General features: G+C 54.3%; 1 protein-coding gene across 6 annotated transcripts in view; it reads left to right on the top strand.

Annotated features, from left to right (window-relative positions):
• The window catches only part of HIVEP3 (HIVEP zinc finger 3), a 569,356-nt gene extending 555,186 nt beyond the window's left edge, over positions 1-14,170 (top strand). For 5 of the 6 annotated variants that reach the window (XM_088835191.1, XM_055402428.2, XM_055402430.2 and 2 more), the window contains 3 exons: positions 2,503-2,589; positions 6,879-7,777; positions 9,316-14,170. In XM_088835191.1, coding sequence (XP_088691317.1) covers positions 2,503-2,589; positions 6,879-7,777; positions 9,316-10,125 — 1,796 coding nt within the window. In that variant the 3' untranslated portion in view covers positions 10,126-14,170. The remainder of the gene's footprint in view (positions 1-2,502; positions 2,590-6,878; positions 7,778-9,315) is intronic. The other variant, XM_088835192.1, reaches the window with a different exon arrangement.
• Positions 14,171-16,325: the final 2,155 nt, after the last annotated feature.

The raw sequence follows: 16,325 nt of genomic DNA, 5'->3' as shown, positions 1-16,325 counted from the left end.
CAAAATGTTAACGCACTTGCCCAAGAACACATAGCTAGCAAGCGACAGAGCTCAGACCCAGACCCAAGGCCACCAAGCTCCTACATGTCTTGGTCTGTTCCACCAGTACGGAGCACGCAAGGCATCTGCAGTCCTGAGACCTGGCTCCAGACAGGGCTCTGCACTAACTGGCATTGTGGCTTTGGCTGTTTGGTTCTCCGTGATGGTGAACAGGAGCTGTCCCAGAGCATCCTGTCACCTGAGACAGCTGATTATCTCATCCAGTGGCATCATCAGCACCAGGGCCAGGAGTCAGAACAGAAGCAGGAAGACCCTGGGCCTGGTTGGGGGTGGGTCACATGGTCTGTGAGTTTCCTCCCAACACTTTACTTCTGTGATGAGAAGAACATTTCCCATTCACAGTTATTATGCACCCATAGTATGCTCAGCACCTCACTTGGTTGAGTAAGAGACCCAACCCTTCCAGACAGAACAGGTCCAACAATAATGTCACAGCCAAAATGAGCAGTGTGGGCAGTCCCCTGGGGTCTGGGGTATTCAGGGGATGGCAGGCTGGTCTCAGAATCTCAGGGGACATTTGGTCTCTCTGGATGGAACACCCCAGCTGCCTTGACCGCCCCCTGACATCCTGCTTAGGCTTTGGGCAGAGGCCCAGGACGTTAGACAGGGACGTTGGGGATCCTCTGGCCCTGGGATGACTCTGGAAGTTATGGCTCTGCTCCCCATTTGGCCAGGAGTAGAAGATCCAGGTTTCTGTCCAGTTAAAAGAAGAGAATCTGAGGGAAGGCTGGAGCACAGACTAGGACTAGCAGGAGGGAAGGGGAAAGAAACAGCTTCTCTCCATCTCTGCTGCCCTTGGCCTGCACACCTCAGGCAATCTCAGCTTAAGGCTCCTGTTGCCTCTGAGCAAAACCCTAAGGTTCCTTAAAATTCTCAGAATAATTAAGAAAATTAATTCATGCATGGGTGCTCTCTCCCTAGTCACCCATCCATCCTCCCATTTATCCGTTTCTCCCATCTGCTCACCCTAAGAGCTTGTCTTCCTGTCCATTTGTTTTCCCCTCTCATCTGCGTCTCCGCCTCTCCCATTTTTCCTCCCACCAACCCATCCTTCTGTCCACTTGCCCATTCTTTCATCCTGCTGTCTGTCTGCCTTCCCGTTGATGTGTGCTGCCTCCGTCCATCCAGCCAGCCAGCCCTTCTCCCATTTGCCCAGGTCTCCTTCTCTCCATTCTCCATCTTCTCATATGTTTCGTGATCTATTTTCCATCTATCCTTCTATTTATTTTTATCCTCCATCTGTCTACCCATCAGCTTGTCTGCTCATCGAGTATCCCACCCAGCTATCTGGATCCTTCCTCTGCATCCTGGTTGCCACTCCGTATTTCCTCTCACCCACTTCTCCATCCATCCGTATGTCTGTCCACCAATCTTTCTATGCATCTGTTCCTGGAGTCCATTCTTCTCTCTTCCGTCCCTCTGTTCAAGCCTGCTAATAAGATGAGTGAGATAGAATACCTGACTCAAGGGCCTTGTGATTTATTATATGAAGGACCACTCGGAAATTTAGCGATCTCTAGAGCAACAGTGAGCACATCACAGTTGGAGGCGATTGCTGAGCCCAAAGGAACATCCTGAGGCATCTGGCCTGCATCCTGAGGCGAGCTGGGGCTCCCCTGCTGGTCCTTCGTAGACCGCTCCTGCCCATAGGGCTTTGTGACCTGTGAAGTGCTGTGCACACGTCAGGGAGAATCGGTGTCGCAGAGCTTCCCCTGATTCCACAGAGCTGCTGCCTCTGCTCTTCAGCCCACTGTGGACAGAGTCAGCCACCCACCAAGGGCTTTGTAGTCATGGGGAGGACGAAGCCTTTGCTCAGCCTTCCCTGTGTCCACCACCCTTGGCCATGTCTGCATGGCAGTGACCTTGGAGGCCCAGGAAGGGGCCATGACTTTCTAAGGAAGTCAAGACTTGGACCCCAGGCTTGTGGCTACGTCCCTGTCTAGCAGGCTTCGCTATGCCTTCTGCCCTTTCTCCACATCTATTAATAGCAGTAACTGTGTCCTGGTTCCTCCTTCCAGACCCTAAGATCCCCCTCTGTGGGCTGGCCTAGCAGTGTCCTCAGCCAGAAGGACATCCTCAGCACCCACTCCCATGCTAGTTCATGGGCTGGCTCCCTGCTCTCATCCCAGCATTTGAGATGGTCAGTAATCCTGTCACCAGCTCCTGGACCCAGGGTTAAATCAAAGGCAGGAAAAACCTATTGCATATGACTTGTCTTTTAATCTCCTTTTGTTTTTTAACCAGCATCTCACTTCCTCATGACACCCTCTGTCCCCTCACAGCCCCTCACCCACCCTACCCAGCTCCTCTGTACCATCGTGCACGGCTGCACCCCCAACCTGAGCACCCGGGCAGAGGGATGTCCTGGCACCTGCCCTGCCAGGCGCCACCCTGGCCCCCTGCCCTCCAGCCATGCCTGAATCTGTTCTCATTCCTTTCCAGGGAATCTGACTAAGCATATGAAGTCGAAGGCCCACAGCAAAAAGTGCCAAGAGACGGGGGTGCTGGAGGAGCTGGAAGCCGAAGAAGGTACTGAATTGCCAACTCCCTCCTCCCCCTCCCCTCCGCCCCTCCCCCACCCTCCCCCTCCTGTCTGTCCTCCTTGCCTCTACTCCCCCTCCCTTTCTCCTTCCTCACCCTCTTCCTCACCCTCTTCTCCAGTTTTCCCAAGTACAAAGAGACAAAGGTTAAGTTCACAGAAGGATGGTGCTCCCACCCCTCCCTCTTACAGCAGGTGCCTGGAGCCCGAGCACGTGTGCATTGCTGTCTGCCACACAGGTGGAGCACCCGGCACCCAGTGGGTGCTCAGTGAATGTATGGTGGTTACATTAATACATGAGTAATCATAGTCAACATTGATTGAGCATCCAGTCTGTCAGGCATACTCTAGACACGTGCTGTGGTTATCCTGGCAAATCCTCACAATGACGCAGTGAGGTACATACTCTTATATGCTCCACACCCACACTCACACCTCCACACTATGGACATGGGCTTGATGCCCAGGTCTTTTAGAGCTAGGGGCTTTCAAGAGACCTGAAGCCAGGCAGACCTGACAGCCCCCTGACTGTCATCTCTCAATCCCGTCCCACGTCCCAGCCCTGCACTCCAGCCTCAGTCCCCCAGTAGCAAGATTAGAGCCATACTAGGTCCAGTTTCTGTGAAGACAAGGCAGAGGGGAGGGTGAGTCCAAGTCAGCATGTCTGGCTGGGCCCTGCCGGGCCTCAGCATCCAAGAAGGAGGTCAGAGCAACTTTGTGGGTAGATAAGCAAACAGAGATATTCCTTCTGAAGAAAGCAAACTTTTGACCCGATCCCCTAAAATCGGAGTCAAGAGAGGTGTGTGTTCCTGTGTCTTATTTCTTTCTGTTTATCTGATTTGGGAATGTATGTGCAGTCTTAAAAACAAGTTAGATCATATTTCCTTTTAGGTGAAATGAATCAGCTTTATTGAACAGAATACAGTGAACTCGGAGATGTGACCTCCAAAATGAGAATATGAGGTTACTGAGTTGATCAAGAAAGTACATCAAGCCATTTACAGATGTCTTATTAAGTCCTCATAACTGTGGTAGAAATTTGTGTCACTCCTTTTTAAATTGAAGACATTTATTAAAGCTCAAACAGGTTATGGAAGTTGCCTGAGGTCAGACATAAACCGCTCCATATGGCTCCATGCCACTCCAGTGCCTGGTGGGCTGGACAGGGGAGCTACACCCAAGCCCAGAGCCCTGTCTGGGTGGGAGGCAGGGTGTGTCCACTAGCACCGCACCAGGGTCCACTGGGTAAGTTCAGCTTCATTTTCCCAATGAGGCCAAAACTCATGACCAAGATGACCTTATTTGAGCATGCATGAAATCAGTGCAATCGTTCTAGAAATAATTCCTGCCAGCACCAGCCCTATTCTAAGTCCTACTCTAGGTTAGAGATTCTTCAATGAATGAAATGTAGTTCCTGTCCTCAGGAAGCCTGCATTCTAGAGGGGAGCCGGGTAGTGAACAAATGTGAAATAGGGCAAGGGCCTTGAGTATGAAACAAAGCATCCATGACAGGTAGGGAAGTGTGGGGAGTGGCCCCTCTCTTCAGGGGATGTGAGCCGCGAACATGAGGCAGGGGGTCAGGAAGCCACGTGGAGCCTGGGGAAGGGCTCTCCCTGCAGGTGGAACAGCAGGTGCAGAGCCCCTGAGGGCAAGAGTCGGGGGAGGTCAGAGAGAGCTGTGGCTGTGAAGGTCAAGGGATGGGTTTAGCCGCCTGCTGGAGCGACTGCCCTGACTCTGTATGCAGAGGATGGCCGGTAGGGGGCGCGGCTGGAGGCAGTGATGCAGGCTGAGCAGTGTTGGACTGGATCGGCAGAGGGAGGTGGTGTTAGGGCAGAAACGTGCTGTTAGGTTTTGCTGACACATCAGGGGTCGGGGGCGGGGGCGGGTGGAGGGTGAACGCATGAGAATAAAGGAGCCAAGGATGATTTCCAAGGTGTATGGTCTAGGAAACTGGAAGGATGGAGTTGCCATTTCCCGCGATGATGAAGATTCGGGGAGGAGCTTGTCTGTTAGACCCGAAGTGGTTGGGAGGTGGCCAGGCCGGCGCCGCAGCCCCGCCCCTGAGGGTGAGGAGGTTGAGCACCAGCGCCACCGTGTGGCCAGACCCCCTCAGCGCCCCGGCGCGCTTCGTTCCACCCGTCCTTTGGCCCCAGAGAGGCGGGACTTTGTGGAGATTGACAGTGAGGGGCATTAGGAATGGTTGATCGCCAGGGGCCTCCCGTAGAGCCCTGCAAGAGCCCAGATGTGGGGGGCCTGATGAACTCTGTGCTGGGCAGGGGAGTCTTGGCTTCCGTCACTCCTGAGCTGGGTGCCTAGGGCAGGGCACCAGCCCTCTCTGTCCCTCAGCGTCTTCATCTGTTACAAAGAGACTTTAGGATCTTTCCTGCTGAATATCAGGAGCCGCTGACTGACTCCCTGACTGGTAGCACTACCCCTCTGACCTTCAACTGCAGCATGAGATGCTGTCCGTGCTGCCTGTGTGTTGAGGTTGTGGGGTACTTGGGGTGAGAAGAACTGAGGTTTATTGGGTACTTACTAGGTGTCAGACCCTCACAATCCTCCCAGCAGCTTCATGAGGTGGCTTTTACCCACCCCCCCCCCCATTTAACAGACAAGGAAACTCTTGTCTCTTACCCACCCCCCTCATTATACAGACAAGGAAACTGAACCCAGAGAGAAAAAGTAAATTATTCAACATTGCACAGTAAGGAAGGGGTGGGACTGAGATTCAAACCCAGAGCATTTCCTGCTTGGCGGTGCATAAAAACATCTTTAAACTGGCAGTGTAATGATGTAGGGGTTATAAATGCTAGTCCTGACTCGGCCATTACTTTCTGGGTGACCTTGGGGAAACATTTGCTTGCTATGGGCGTGGGTTTCCCCACAGGTTGACGAGACGTGAGAGGCTAGGTGAGCTCCTGGGGCTAAAGTCTTAGGGCAAAGCTTTAAGGTATGTTTTGCTCCCTGCTCACGACCCCTGCTCTCTGGTCCCCAGCCCCTTCCCCCTCTCTGGTCATTCTGCTCCCAGCTGCCAGGAGGTCATGCCCTTGGCCTTCCTTCACCTGACAGCTCCAGCTCCACCCCATAGTTTTTGATCTACATCCTCTTGAATGCCAACTGTCATCCGTTGTGTGCATCTGACTGCTGAGTGCTGAGCTGTTTGAAAGCACAAATGCTGGGGTTTCTGATCCCGGTGCAGCTTGGCATAGTGGAGTCCAGAAGCATGGTTGTACCAGTGACCTGAGTCAGCTCGTGTGTCCAGCTGTCTTAGTTAGTAGTCGAGTGGGTGCTAACATGAGCTTAGTGTTGGGCCAGCAGGACCCAAACCCTCAGGAGCCTGCCAGGTGGGCGAGATGTTAGCGGAGCTCTCCCCAAAGTCCTGATTACTGCCAGCTTCAAAGATGCCCAAACTAGGCCTGTGTCCTGTTAGAGATGACCCTGCTGGTGGGACTGCCCTACCAGAAGTCAGACCAGGAGGCTGGTATTTCAGAGCTCCACTCTCCTCCCCAGCTGGGAGCACCAGGAGTTCTACAAGCACCTTCTCTGGATATGAGTGGCTGGGAAGAGGCCTTCTCTGCAGGCTGCGGTCAGCTTAGCCAAACCTTCCCAGAGAACAGGGCCTGCCACCTGCCAGATGCTATTGTGCCAGATATCAGCAGCCTGGCCACAGTGGCAGGTGTGTGTAAAACTGACCATGTCCAGTGCTACTGGACCCGCCAGCATGGCTGCTGTGTCCCAGAATAATAGATGTCTCCATGAATGCATTGAGTGGCTACAGTTATTAATATTTGAGCCCTTGCTGTGTGCCAGGCTTGTGTTTCCTCCTCCTAGCAAACCCTATGAGATGAGACTGTCATATTCATTTGACAAAGATGGAGACAGAGGCCCATCTGAGTGGCTTAACTTGCTCATGGTGAAGCCAGCACTGAATACTAACCAAAAAGAAAAAGAAAAGGCCTGGCTTGTTTGCTATGGTTTGATACCAACCCTACTACTTACTGTACCTGGGCAAGGTAAGGTAAACTCTCTCATCTTAGTTCCCTGTCTGTAACATGAAGATAGGAATAGTGCCAACCTGGCAGGATTATTTGCGGATTAGGTGAATTAACGCACATGCAGGCCCTAGAACTGAACCTGAACATGGTAGATACAAGGTCATTTTTGCTCTGTTTACAAAGTGCTCCCATCCCTCAATGATCTTGGCTGTCAGGCAGGGTTTGTGGCACCAAGCAGCGTGGGGGACGGCTGTAACCTCGGGTCTCCTGTGTCTGTCCCTCAGGAACCAGTGATGACCCATTCCAGGACTCGGAAGGGCGAGAGGGTGCAGAGGCCGTGGCAGAGCACCAGTTTTCAGACCTGGACGACTCGGACTCGGACTCAGACCTGGACGAAGATGAGGACGAAGACGAGGAGGAGAGCCAGGACGAGCCCTCAGGCCCGTCCTCGGAGGCGCCCCCGCCTGGCCCGCCAGCCATGCTGCCGGCAGACTCCTCACCTGGTCAGGGCCCTCAGCCCACAGAGGCCACCCGGGGCAGCTCAGTCTCAGAAGCTGAGCTCTCGGCACCCGGCAGCTGCTCCACATCCAGCCAAAGCATCCTGTGCCTCCCCCGGCTGGCACCGGCCCCCCGGGGCCCCGTGGAGAAGGACACAGGCTCGGCCCTGAGCTCCCAGGCCATGTCCCCGAGGAGGCCGTGGTCCCCAAGCAAAGAAGCAAGCAGCCACCTACCACTCACCCCAAAACACTCACTAACCAAAAGCGACTCGTCTCCCCAGCGACATTCACTGGCCCGAGAGCCACTGGCCTCAGCCCCAAGCCCGCCTGGCCCACAGACGGGCCCTCTCCCCTGTGGGTCCCCGAGACTCGAGCTGTCTTCTCTTGCCTTCCACCCCCTGGGAAGGGAACTGCCTCCTCGAGCGCGCCTGCCCCCCGAACGCAAGGGCGCTGCAGACCCAGGCCCCCCCAGACACTCGCCCACCAGGAGACGGTCTCCAGGCCAGGCCGAGTCACCACCACGGTCAGCGCTGCCAGGGAAGTGGGCCTTGGCGGGGCCGGGCAGCCCCTCAGCGGCCGATCGTGGCCCAGGCTCAGGGCTGGCCCCCCAGGCTCTCTACCCGCCCGCGCCTCTACCTCACAAGCTTCTCGGCAGAAGCCCAGCGGAGACCTGCACCTCCATGTGGGTGAGTTCCTGTCCCCCAAATGGCTGATGGGTGGGGGGCCGCAAACTCACACCTCCCTGAGCATCACACCCGGAGCTGCACCCCTGCCGGTTCAGCGGTTACCAATAAGGCGTGCATTGGCACCACTTACACCAGGCACTGTGCTGGGTGCCTGAAACCAGTTAGTTGTGTGTCAGAAGCAGCAGAGCGTGGACTATGGAGCTGCACTGAAAGAAAGTGAAAGTGGAAGTGTTAGTTGCATAGTCATGTCCAACTCTACGGGCTGTAGCCGGTCAGGCTCCTCTGTCCATGGAATTCGTCAGGCAAGAGTACTGAAACGGGTTGCCATGCCCTTCTCCAGAGGATCTTCCCAACCCTGGGATCGAATCCAGGTCTTCAGCATCACAGGCAGGTTCTTTACCATCTGAGCCACCAGGGACTACCTGGTGGTTTTTTAATTCTGGGCTACCCAGAGTTAAATCTGGGCTCTGTCACTTTCGAGCAGTGTGGCCTTAGGTGTGGGTATAAATACTCATGCCATTTCCTCCCACCCCATTTCCACGTATTCTTTGAGCAGATGGCAGAGCCCAACCAAAATCTCCACATCTCCAACATGCCTGCCACCAGCACCCTCCGAGTCACTTCGGCCAACTCCATCCCATCCTGCCATCAGCACCGTCACTGTCACATCACCAGTGCCATCTGCCATCAGTACACTCCAGCCACCCCATAAGCTTGACCACCGTTGTCACAACATCACTGTCACCACCACGGTCACGAGCCCCAGCGCTGACACCGTTGTCATTGTCGGCTTCCTTTTCCCCCCCAACACCTTCTCTGTCACCGGATTGTCACGACCCAACACCTCTGCTCACCACCAGCAGAATCAGCACCATCCCTCAAGAGATTCGAGCTCCAGAAGTAGCACCATCCAGGAATCTTAACTTGGTTTTTAATTTGGGGCTCAAGTTAAAATTCCTGGTGGTGAAATAGTGGAAGTCGCTCAGTTGTATCCGACTCTTTGTGACTCCATGGACTGTATAGAAGTCTCCAGGCCAAAATACTGGAGTGGGTAGCCTTTCTCTTCTCCAGGGGATCTTCCCGACCCAGGGGTCAAACCCAGGTCTCCCGCGTTGCAGGCAGATTCTTGGTGGTGGGAGGAGGTTAAGCGCCTGGGGTGGGAACTCATGTTCAAGGGTGAAGTTGGGTCAGTGTTGTCTGAGGAACGTGAGAGGCAGCGGAATCATGAGAGGGGCCGGCGCGTGGGAGCCAACAGGGTGGGCAGCCCCATCCTCTGAAGATGAGCATGCCGGCCGGAAGCGTGGGGACCTTGGTTCCTGAGTGTGCCTATGGTCACTACAGGGCTGGGGACGGCCCATTCCAGAGAGGGCACCCACCCAGGGCGACACCATAGGCAAGGGCTGGGACTCGATAGTGGCTGTGTTCAGCCAGGACCTGCTGTGTGATCTCGCCGAGTCCCCTCCTCTCTCTAGTCCTCAGGGTCTCCATGTGCCCAGCAGGTAACCCTCACCTTCCCCTGTCTTCTTTTCTGACCCTAGCAGAAGGCCGAGTCACCAAGTCCGTCCTGTTCACCTGCCCCCTCTCATCCTCTCTTCTCCCGACCTTTCTCGGCCCCCCATGACTTCCACGGCCACAGCCCGGCCCGGACGGAGAACATCTTCAGCCACCTGCCTCTGCACTCCCAGCGCTTGGCCCGCGCCCCGTGCCCCCTGATTCCCATCGGCGGGATCCAGATGGTGCAGGCCCGGCCAGGGGCCCAACCCATCCTGCTCCCCGGGCCCAGCGCGGCCTGGGTCAGCGGCTTCTCGGGGGGCGGAAGCGACCTGACGGGGTCCCGGGAGGCCCAGGAGCGAGGCCGCTGGAGCCCCACCGAGAGCTCGTCGGCCTCCGTGTCCCCCGTGGCCAAGGTCTCCAAATTCACACTGTCCTCGGAGCTGGAGGCCAGGGACTACCCCATGGAGAGGGGGAGGACGAGAGGGGGCCTGGGCAAACCTCCCGACTGGGAGCCCCGTGCAGCCCAAGTGCCCACAGAGCCCACGCTGACACACAGCCCCTGCACCCCACCCGAGGCCTCACCCCGGGCACCCCCGGGCCGCCGGGCAGAGTCCCAGAGCCCCCACCTCGAGTCACCGCGGGTGCCGGCCAACCCCGCGGCCTCCGCCACCCCGCCGCTGGACCGCAGCAGTTCTGTGGGCTGCCTGGCCGAGACCTCTGCTCGCTTCCCAGCCCGGAGGAGGAACCTCTCCGGGGAACCCAGGACCAGTCAGGGCTCCCCCCAGCCCTCGGGAAGTGGGGGGCCCGGAGCACCTCCACACCAGCCCGAGGACCGGGGGCCCCGGAGCACCTAGCTTCTCCCTGACCGCTTCAGCATCTGGTTTCTGGTGTTTGGCAACAGACATTTCCAGCCGACTTCCTCGAATCATCTTGCTGTCACGGGCTCCGTGTCCCATCTGTCGATCTTCCCAAGCAGCTTCTGCTCAGCTCCCCCGTCTGTCTTATCTTCCCACCTCGTATGCAGTTACCTGTGCCTTTTTCTATGACCTTTTGTTGCTTGAAAAGAAACAAACAACACACACACAGACATAAAAAAAAAAACCCACGAGGAGACTGAGGCTGTGAATATTTAGATGGGGCCTCACCCTGGGCCACTGTGATCAGCAGCCACCCACAAAGCTGGCGAGAGGCAGGCAGTTGCTGAAAGAAAGGGGATGCACTGAGGGAGAGACAGAGGAAAAAAAGGAAACTTTTAAAAATATGTAAGTAAATGTAAAAGCAAGCACTCCTATGTACAGAGTTTATGGTTCCTATTTATTGCTGCTTCATCCCACCCCAGCTAGTGGCCTCCCCTGGCTGCTAGCAGAAGGGTCAGCGGCCCAAGGCAGAGGGACAGGCTGGGAGACTCCATGGTCAGGCCCCCAGAAAACTCCAACTTTCCTTTTCCAAAGAAAAGGTAAATTTTCCTAGGATTTCAACACAAACTATTTGGAGCAGGTAGAAGGTAGTTGCTGGTTGGGTCCCCAGGGCTCCCAGACACCCTGGTGGTCTGAATCATGATCCCATTCTGGCATTTGACCCGTAGACAAATCCCCCCACCCCAGCACCTCTACTCTGCACCCCACCCTCAACCTTTGGACTGGGGAAGGAGCCCTGACCACCCATCTCCCGGTTCCTGAGCACCTGACCTCGGCCTTGCTCTCAGGGCCCCAGCCATTGCTGCGCCTTTGTTCTAGAAACTACCCACAAGGCTGAAGGGACAAGGCCTAACCCCTGGGGGTCAAGATCCAAGGTGCATTGCCTTGCCATTCCCAAGGCCAGGCTTGGGCTTCATTTCACATTTGGTCCCTGGGGTACAAAGGGCTCTATTTCCTCCATGACTGGGCTTTTCCAGTACTTGGCACTGGAAGCTTCCAAGGACTCATTTCTGGACCTCTTTGCAGCAGGACCGGTCCTCCTGTTCCCGTGTCACACACTGTCAGGCCTCTACTATCTCCAGAAGTACCCAGAACCATGACTGGTGGGAACTGCCCAGGCCTCCTATTGGTTGGCTTAAATCTCTTTTAAAAAATAAAATTATATATGTGTATATATACATATATGTATATATATCTAGAAAGAGAATGGTGTTTGATATTTCCCCTAGGCTCCTATTGTCCGAGGTCATTTCAGTTTTTCTCCAAAGCAATCAAGAATAACTAGTGCCTCATCCCTCATTCCCATCTCCTCCTTTAAGAAGCTGCCCTATATTTTCTGGGGCAAAAGGCTGCTTTGTAAAAAATAATAATAAATAATAATAACATGACTAGAAATTGAAGTCCCAAGTTGAAATATGGAACTTGAGCTCTAGCATGTCCACCCAGCCCTGGGATAGGTGGGGTTTTCCCCAAACTCTAGAAATTATTTTCTTCTGTTTCTACCAGCAGGGGGAAGTGCAAGGACCACGGTCATAGCCCAGACAGGCAGGTGCTGATGCCGCCGAGCAGGGGCCTCCTTGGCCGATCCTCATTCCTCAGCCAGGCTGTGTGAATCCTATGGCCAGAGGGGGCTCCTGGGCTGCTGAAGTTGTTTAGACAGGACACCATAAGGTGCAGAGGCACCTCTGTGGGCTCCTACCCTTGGGCGTAATTCCCTCTTCCACCAGATCAGGACCTTTCCCTCCTTGGACTCTGCTGCCAGGACAAACTAGCCAGACCACCTGGTTCATTTCCCTCTGGTTAAGACAAAAAGGGGACAATGGGGAAGGGCTTCCCTGGGAGGGGGTCGGCTGGGCTCCAGGGTACTGAGGCTAGGGTTAGCCAGCACTTCCTGGCTGCCTGAGCCAGGGTCTGAAGCTCTTGGTGCCCCTGGAAGAAGGCTGACAAGCCCAGCCTTGGCTGTGCTGGCACTGGTGTATCCTGGCAGAAAGCTAGAAGGAACCCTGAGCCCCAGTCACAGCCTTGTCCAGAGGCTGGGTTTTTCCCCACCTTTGCTTCCCAACCTCAACCCAGGGCGGAGGTGAGGGGCTTGGGAAGGTGGCTGCCTAAGGACTGGAGGCTTTAAGGGCCGAGGCCTGGGAGCTGGATAAAGGGCATTGCTTCAGCCCAGGCTTGAAATCTTCCTGGGCAAGATCTTCCAGCTCCAGACCTACAGAGCAGCAAACAGGGGGCTCTGCTAGAGTAGCCCCTGACCTTGGGGGTAGCCAGGCCCCTCCTCCAAGCCCTGCCCCACAGCTCTCCCCTGGGCATCATTCCTCCGGTACTCAGACAGCCCAACTACGAAGGTTTCCTTCCTGGAGCCCTAGTCATGGCTGGTGGTGGCCAGCAGGGGAAAGTCAGGCACAGGCGGAGGGGATGGAGGCCAGGAGTCACCAGAGACCCATTTCTCAATGACAGACACTATGTGCAAGCAGTCTGGCCAAAAGGTTGTTGCCCTACACGGGCACCAGAGAAATGGAATTGATGCCACCCGCCTGGGCTGTGTGTCACTGGGCATGGCTCTCACCCCCTCTGCCACACTCCACTCCTGCTCCCCCAAACACAGAGCTCCCAGCCTGCACGCACACCTGCATGATAAGGGAAAGACTCTCATGTCACACCCTCCTGCCCTGCTCCCAACCACTTGCACATTTCCAGCTTGCCTGTGACACTGTTGTCCCTGTTAAGGGACACAGTGGAGAAAGCAGTGCAAATTGTTGGCACAGACACCTGTCGCTTGTTCTGCTGAAATGTGCAGGACAGTCATTCCTGGGTACAGGCCAGCTCTGGTCCTTGGGTGCTGGGGGCCGGAGACCAACTTGCTAGAGTTTCAGAGCCATCTCTTGTCATGGGGATTCCAAGCCAGCCGGCCCCCAGGCCTACCCTCCAGGATGCCCTTCACCCTAAGGACAAGCTCAGGGTCATTCTGGGCACTAACCTGTTCCTCTCCAAGGCACCTTTTACAAGCCTACTCCCCCTGCCCCACTCCCCTCCAAGGCCCCAACCACTAAGACCCTCCAGGAAGCCAACAGCAGCAAACTGCCCAGTCTCCCGCCTCCATCACCTCCAACTTCCAGACCCAGCAGTCCCTCCACCTCTCTCTGTGTTAACAAGTCTGAAAGATTTAATTTCTGGGTCCCTGTAGCCCCTGCTCCATCCTCACCCAACCCTTTTGAATAAGAATAAGCAAGATAAACTGAGCTGAATTGCTTTCTAGTCCTTTCTCCAGACAAAACCTCTTCAAAGTAAAAGTCCTGCCTGGGCAGCCGTCCTTGGAGACAGATCTGCAGACCAAGGGGAGAAAGTTCCCAAAGACCCGTTCCACCAATTCTGCTCCTGAGTCGCGAATCCTGTCTGCTTTCCATCAGAAAACCGCTTCGGCACTTACGATCACTTTACTAAGCCTAGTGTTAAAAAAGGAAGAGAAAAGAAACAGAAGAAAGAAATGTATAGGCAAATGTAAGATAACAAACTCTCTGTAAGATACAAATTTGCCTCTTTTTTTCCCCTAAAAGGTGTATGTATTCCGTATGTGAACATGTCTGTAGAGAGTTTCTATGTTCTTAAATGGCAATACATTCCAAAAATCGTACTGTAGATATGTACAGCAACCACACTGGGATGGGGTAGTTTTGCCTGTAATTTTATTTAAACTCCAGTTTCTCTACTTGCATCTTGCAACGTCGGTATGGTATATATATCAGTGCAAAAGGAAAAAAAACAAAAACTCCCACAGGTCTAAAGCACAGAGTCTGATGTACAAAAAGAAAATACTGCTCAGTATTGATGTGTGACCTTTGTTGTAAATTACATCTGTACTGTGAATGAGAAGTTTTTACAAGTATAATAATTGCCTTTATTATAGCTCTGGCTGAGTGTTCAGCCTGAGGATATTTTTTAAAAAAAAACAGCACGTTGGAATAAATTTGAAAATCCCAACAGAGGCCTGCTTGCCCGGCTCATGATTTTCCTTAGGGCTATAGAATGTCAGAGCTGGAGGGACACTCGGAGTCCCAAGTGCTTCTTTTGCTACAGAGAAATCAGGGCTAGGGAAGGTGAGTGGCCAGGCCATGGTCACACAGCCTGGGATTCCAAGGGCCCCTCCCTTCCAGGCTTGGCAGGAGGCATGGGTACATGGCCATGTGGTTTGGGGTCTATATTCATTTCCTAGGGCTGCTGGAACAAATGAACAAACTAAATGTCTTAAAACAGCAGAAATGTGTTCTCTCACCTTTCCGGAGGCCAGAAGTCTGCAATCAAGGTTCCTTGGGAGGCTCTGAGGGAGGATCTGTCCCAGACCCCTGTCCTCGCTTCTGGTGGCTGCAGGCCATGCTCGGCCTTTGTTTGTAGTCGCATCGCTCTCATCTCTGCCTCTGCCTTCGTTCTCGCTGCCTTCTCTGTGTGTCCCATCTAAGGGCCCTCGTCATTGGATTTGGGGAACACACTCATTCAGTATGATCTCATCTCTAGATCTTTAACTTAAGTATGTCTGAAAACACTCCTTTTCTAAAGGAGGTCACACTTACTTATTCCAGGAGTTAGGACATGGACTTACCTTTGAGGGGCCACCACTGAGCTCACTACAAGGTAAGACCTGGAATCTGATCGTGACGGTTATTCACTGCCTGTGTGACACTGGGCAAGTTACACAACCTCTCTGGGCTTCTGTTTCCTATTCTGTAAAGTGGAGGGTTTCTTGTGAAGATTAAATGAGAGAGTGATTGTGCTAAGTGCTAAGTCACTTCAGTCGTTTCCAACTCTGGGACCCTATGGACTGTATAGCTCACCAGACTCCACTGTCCATGGGGATCCTCCAGGCAAGAATACTAGAGTGGGTTGCTGACTCCAGGGGGTCTTTCTGACCCAGGGATCAAACCTGTGGCTCTTGTGTCTCCTGCATTGGCAGGAAGGTTCTTCACCACTAGCACCACCTGGGAAGCATGTATACAGCATGGTTAACAGAACCTTGAACATGGTAAGGCTCCAACAAATGTCCTCTGAGCAGACCTCACACAGGGTGCTGTGGTTACAGGGATGAAAAAGACAGGTACAGGTCCCCACCTTTTGTATGCAACATTGACTTGCTTTGCACCAGTGAGGGACCAATCACCAGATACAACAGTGACCCAAACAGACAGCCCTGCCCTCAGAGAACTTTCATTCTAATGGGGGAGGCCATCCTTAAGCAAATAATGCCATCATTAATTCCTCAGTCCCAGTGGCCATAGCTGTTGCCACAGGAGAGAACAAAGCTCTCATGCAGAGTAAGTCCTAAAACTCCTGTGGGCTCTGGAGCCTAGGGTGGGGGGGTTGGGGGGAGGGCTGCAGATGGAGGTGGGGTGGAGGGGAAGCCTTGATAGGAGCAGACAGAAGAGGTACGTGGACAATCAAGAGAGGTCTTCGGGGTAAAATGCTGGACACAAGTTTAGCACTAAGAACCTAAGAGCGCCTGCTTGTTTCAGCGGCAGGAGGATCATTGCTGACTTGGGGAAAAGCCGGCCTAGTCCAGCGCCTGGCCTGCAGGCCGTTTGTAGACACTGCCAGTGCTAAATGAATTGTGGAGGCAGGGGGTGGTGGTTGGGGAGGAAGGAGAAGAGACCCAGACATCCTCCCCAGGACCTGAGGGGAGGGCAGGGGAGAGCTGGGGCTGCAGCTGGAAGGCGGCAAGGAGTCCTGGGAAGAAGGGAGATGGGAATGAGGTGGTGAGACCCCAGCCTGCTTGATTGGGAGGAGAGGTAAGTACCAGATGCAGAAGTTTCTCCCAGTGTGGCCCAAGGGAAGAGGTGCAAGTGACAACAGTGACAGGAAGTTGAGAACATTTCTGCCAGGAAATGTCACCTGTTGAGGGGGGAAGAGGAAGGTCCAGTTTGGGGTGGGGGGCGGGGGTTGGGGGGGTGGACTGAAGACTTGAGAAAGTGTGAATGGCCTGAGAGGGGAGCAGGAGAAAGCTGGCCAGGGAAAGAGAATCACCAGCATGGCACTGCTCCTGCTAAATGGTGTGGTTTGTTCAGTGGTGCTCAAAGGCATGGAGAGGGCAACCAAATAGGTTCATTCCAGGTGGAGGTTTTACCCGGCGACAGGACAGAGGAGTGGTGTGT

Source organism: Moschus berezovskii, chromosome 4, assembly GCF_049115385.1.
Source record: "Moschus berezovskii isolate FMDL1 chromosome 4, NW_MosBer_1.0, whole genome shotgun sequence".
In the NCBI taxonomy this organism is placed as follows: domain Eukaryota; kingdom Metazoa; phylum Chordata; class Mammalia; order Artiodactyla; family Moschidae; genus Moschus; species Moschus berezovskii.
This window is presented reverse-complemented; position numbering and strand designations above follow the sequence as displayed.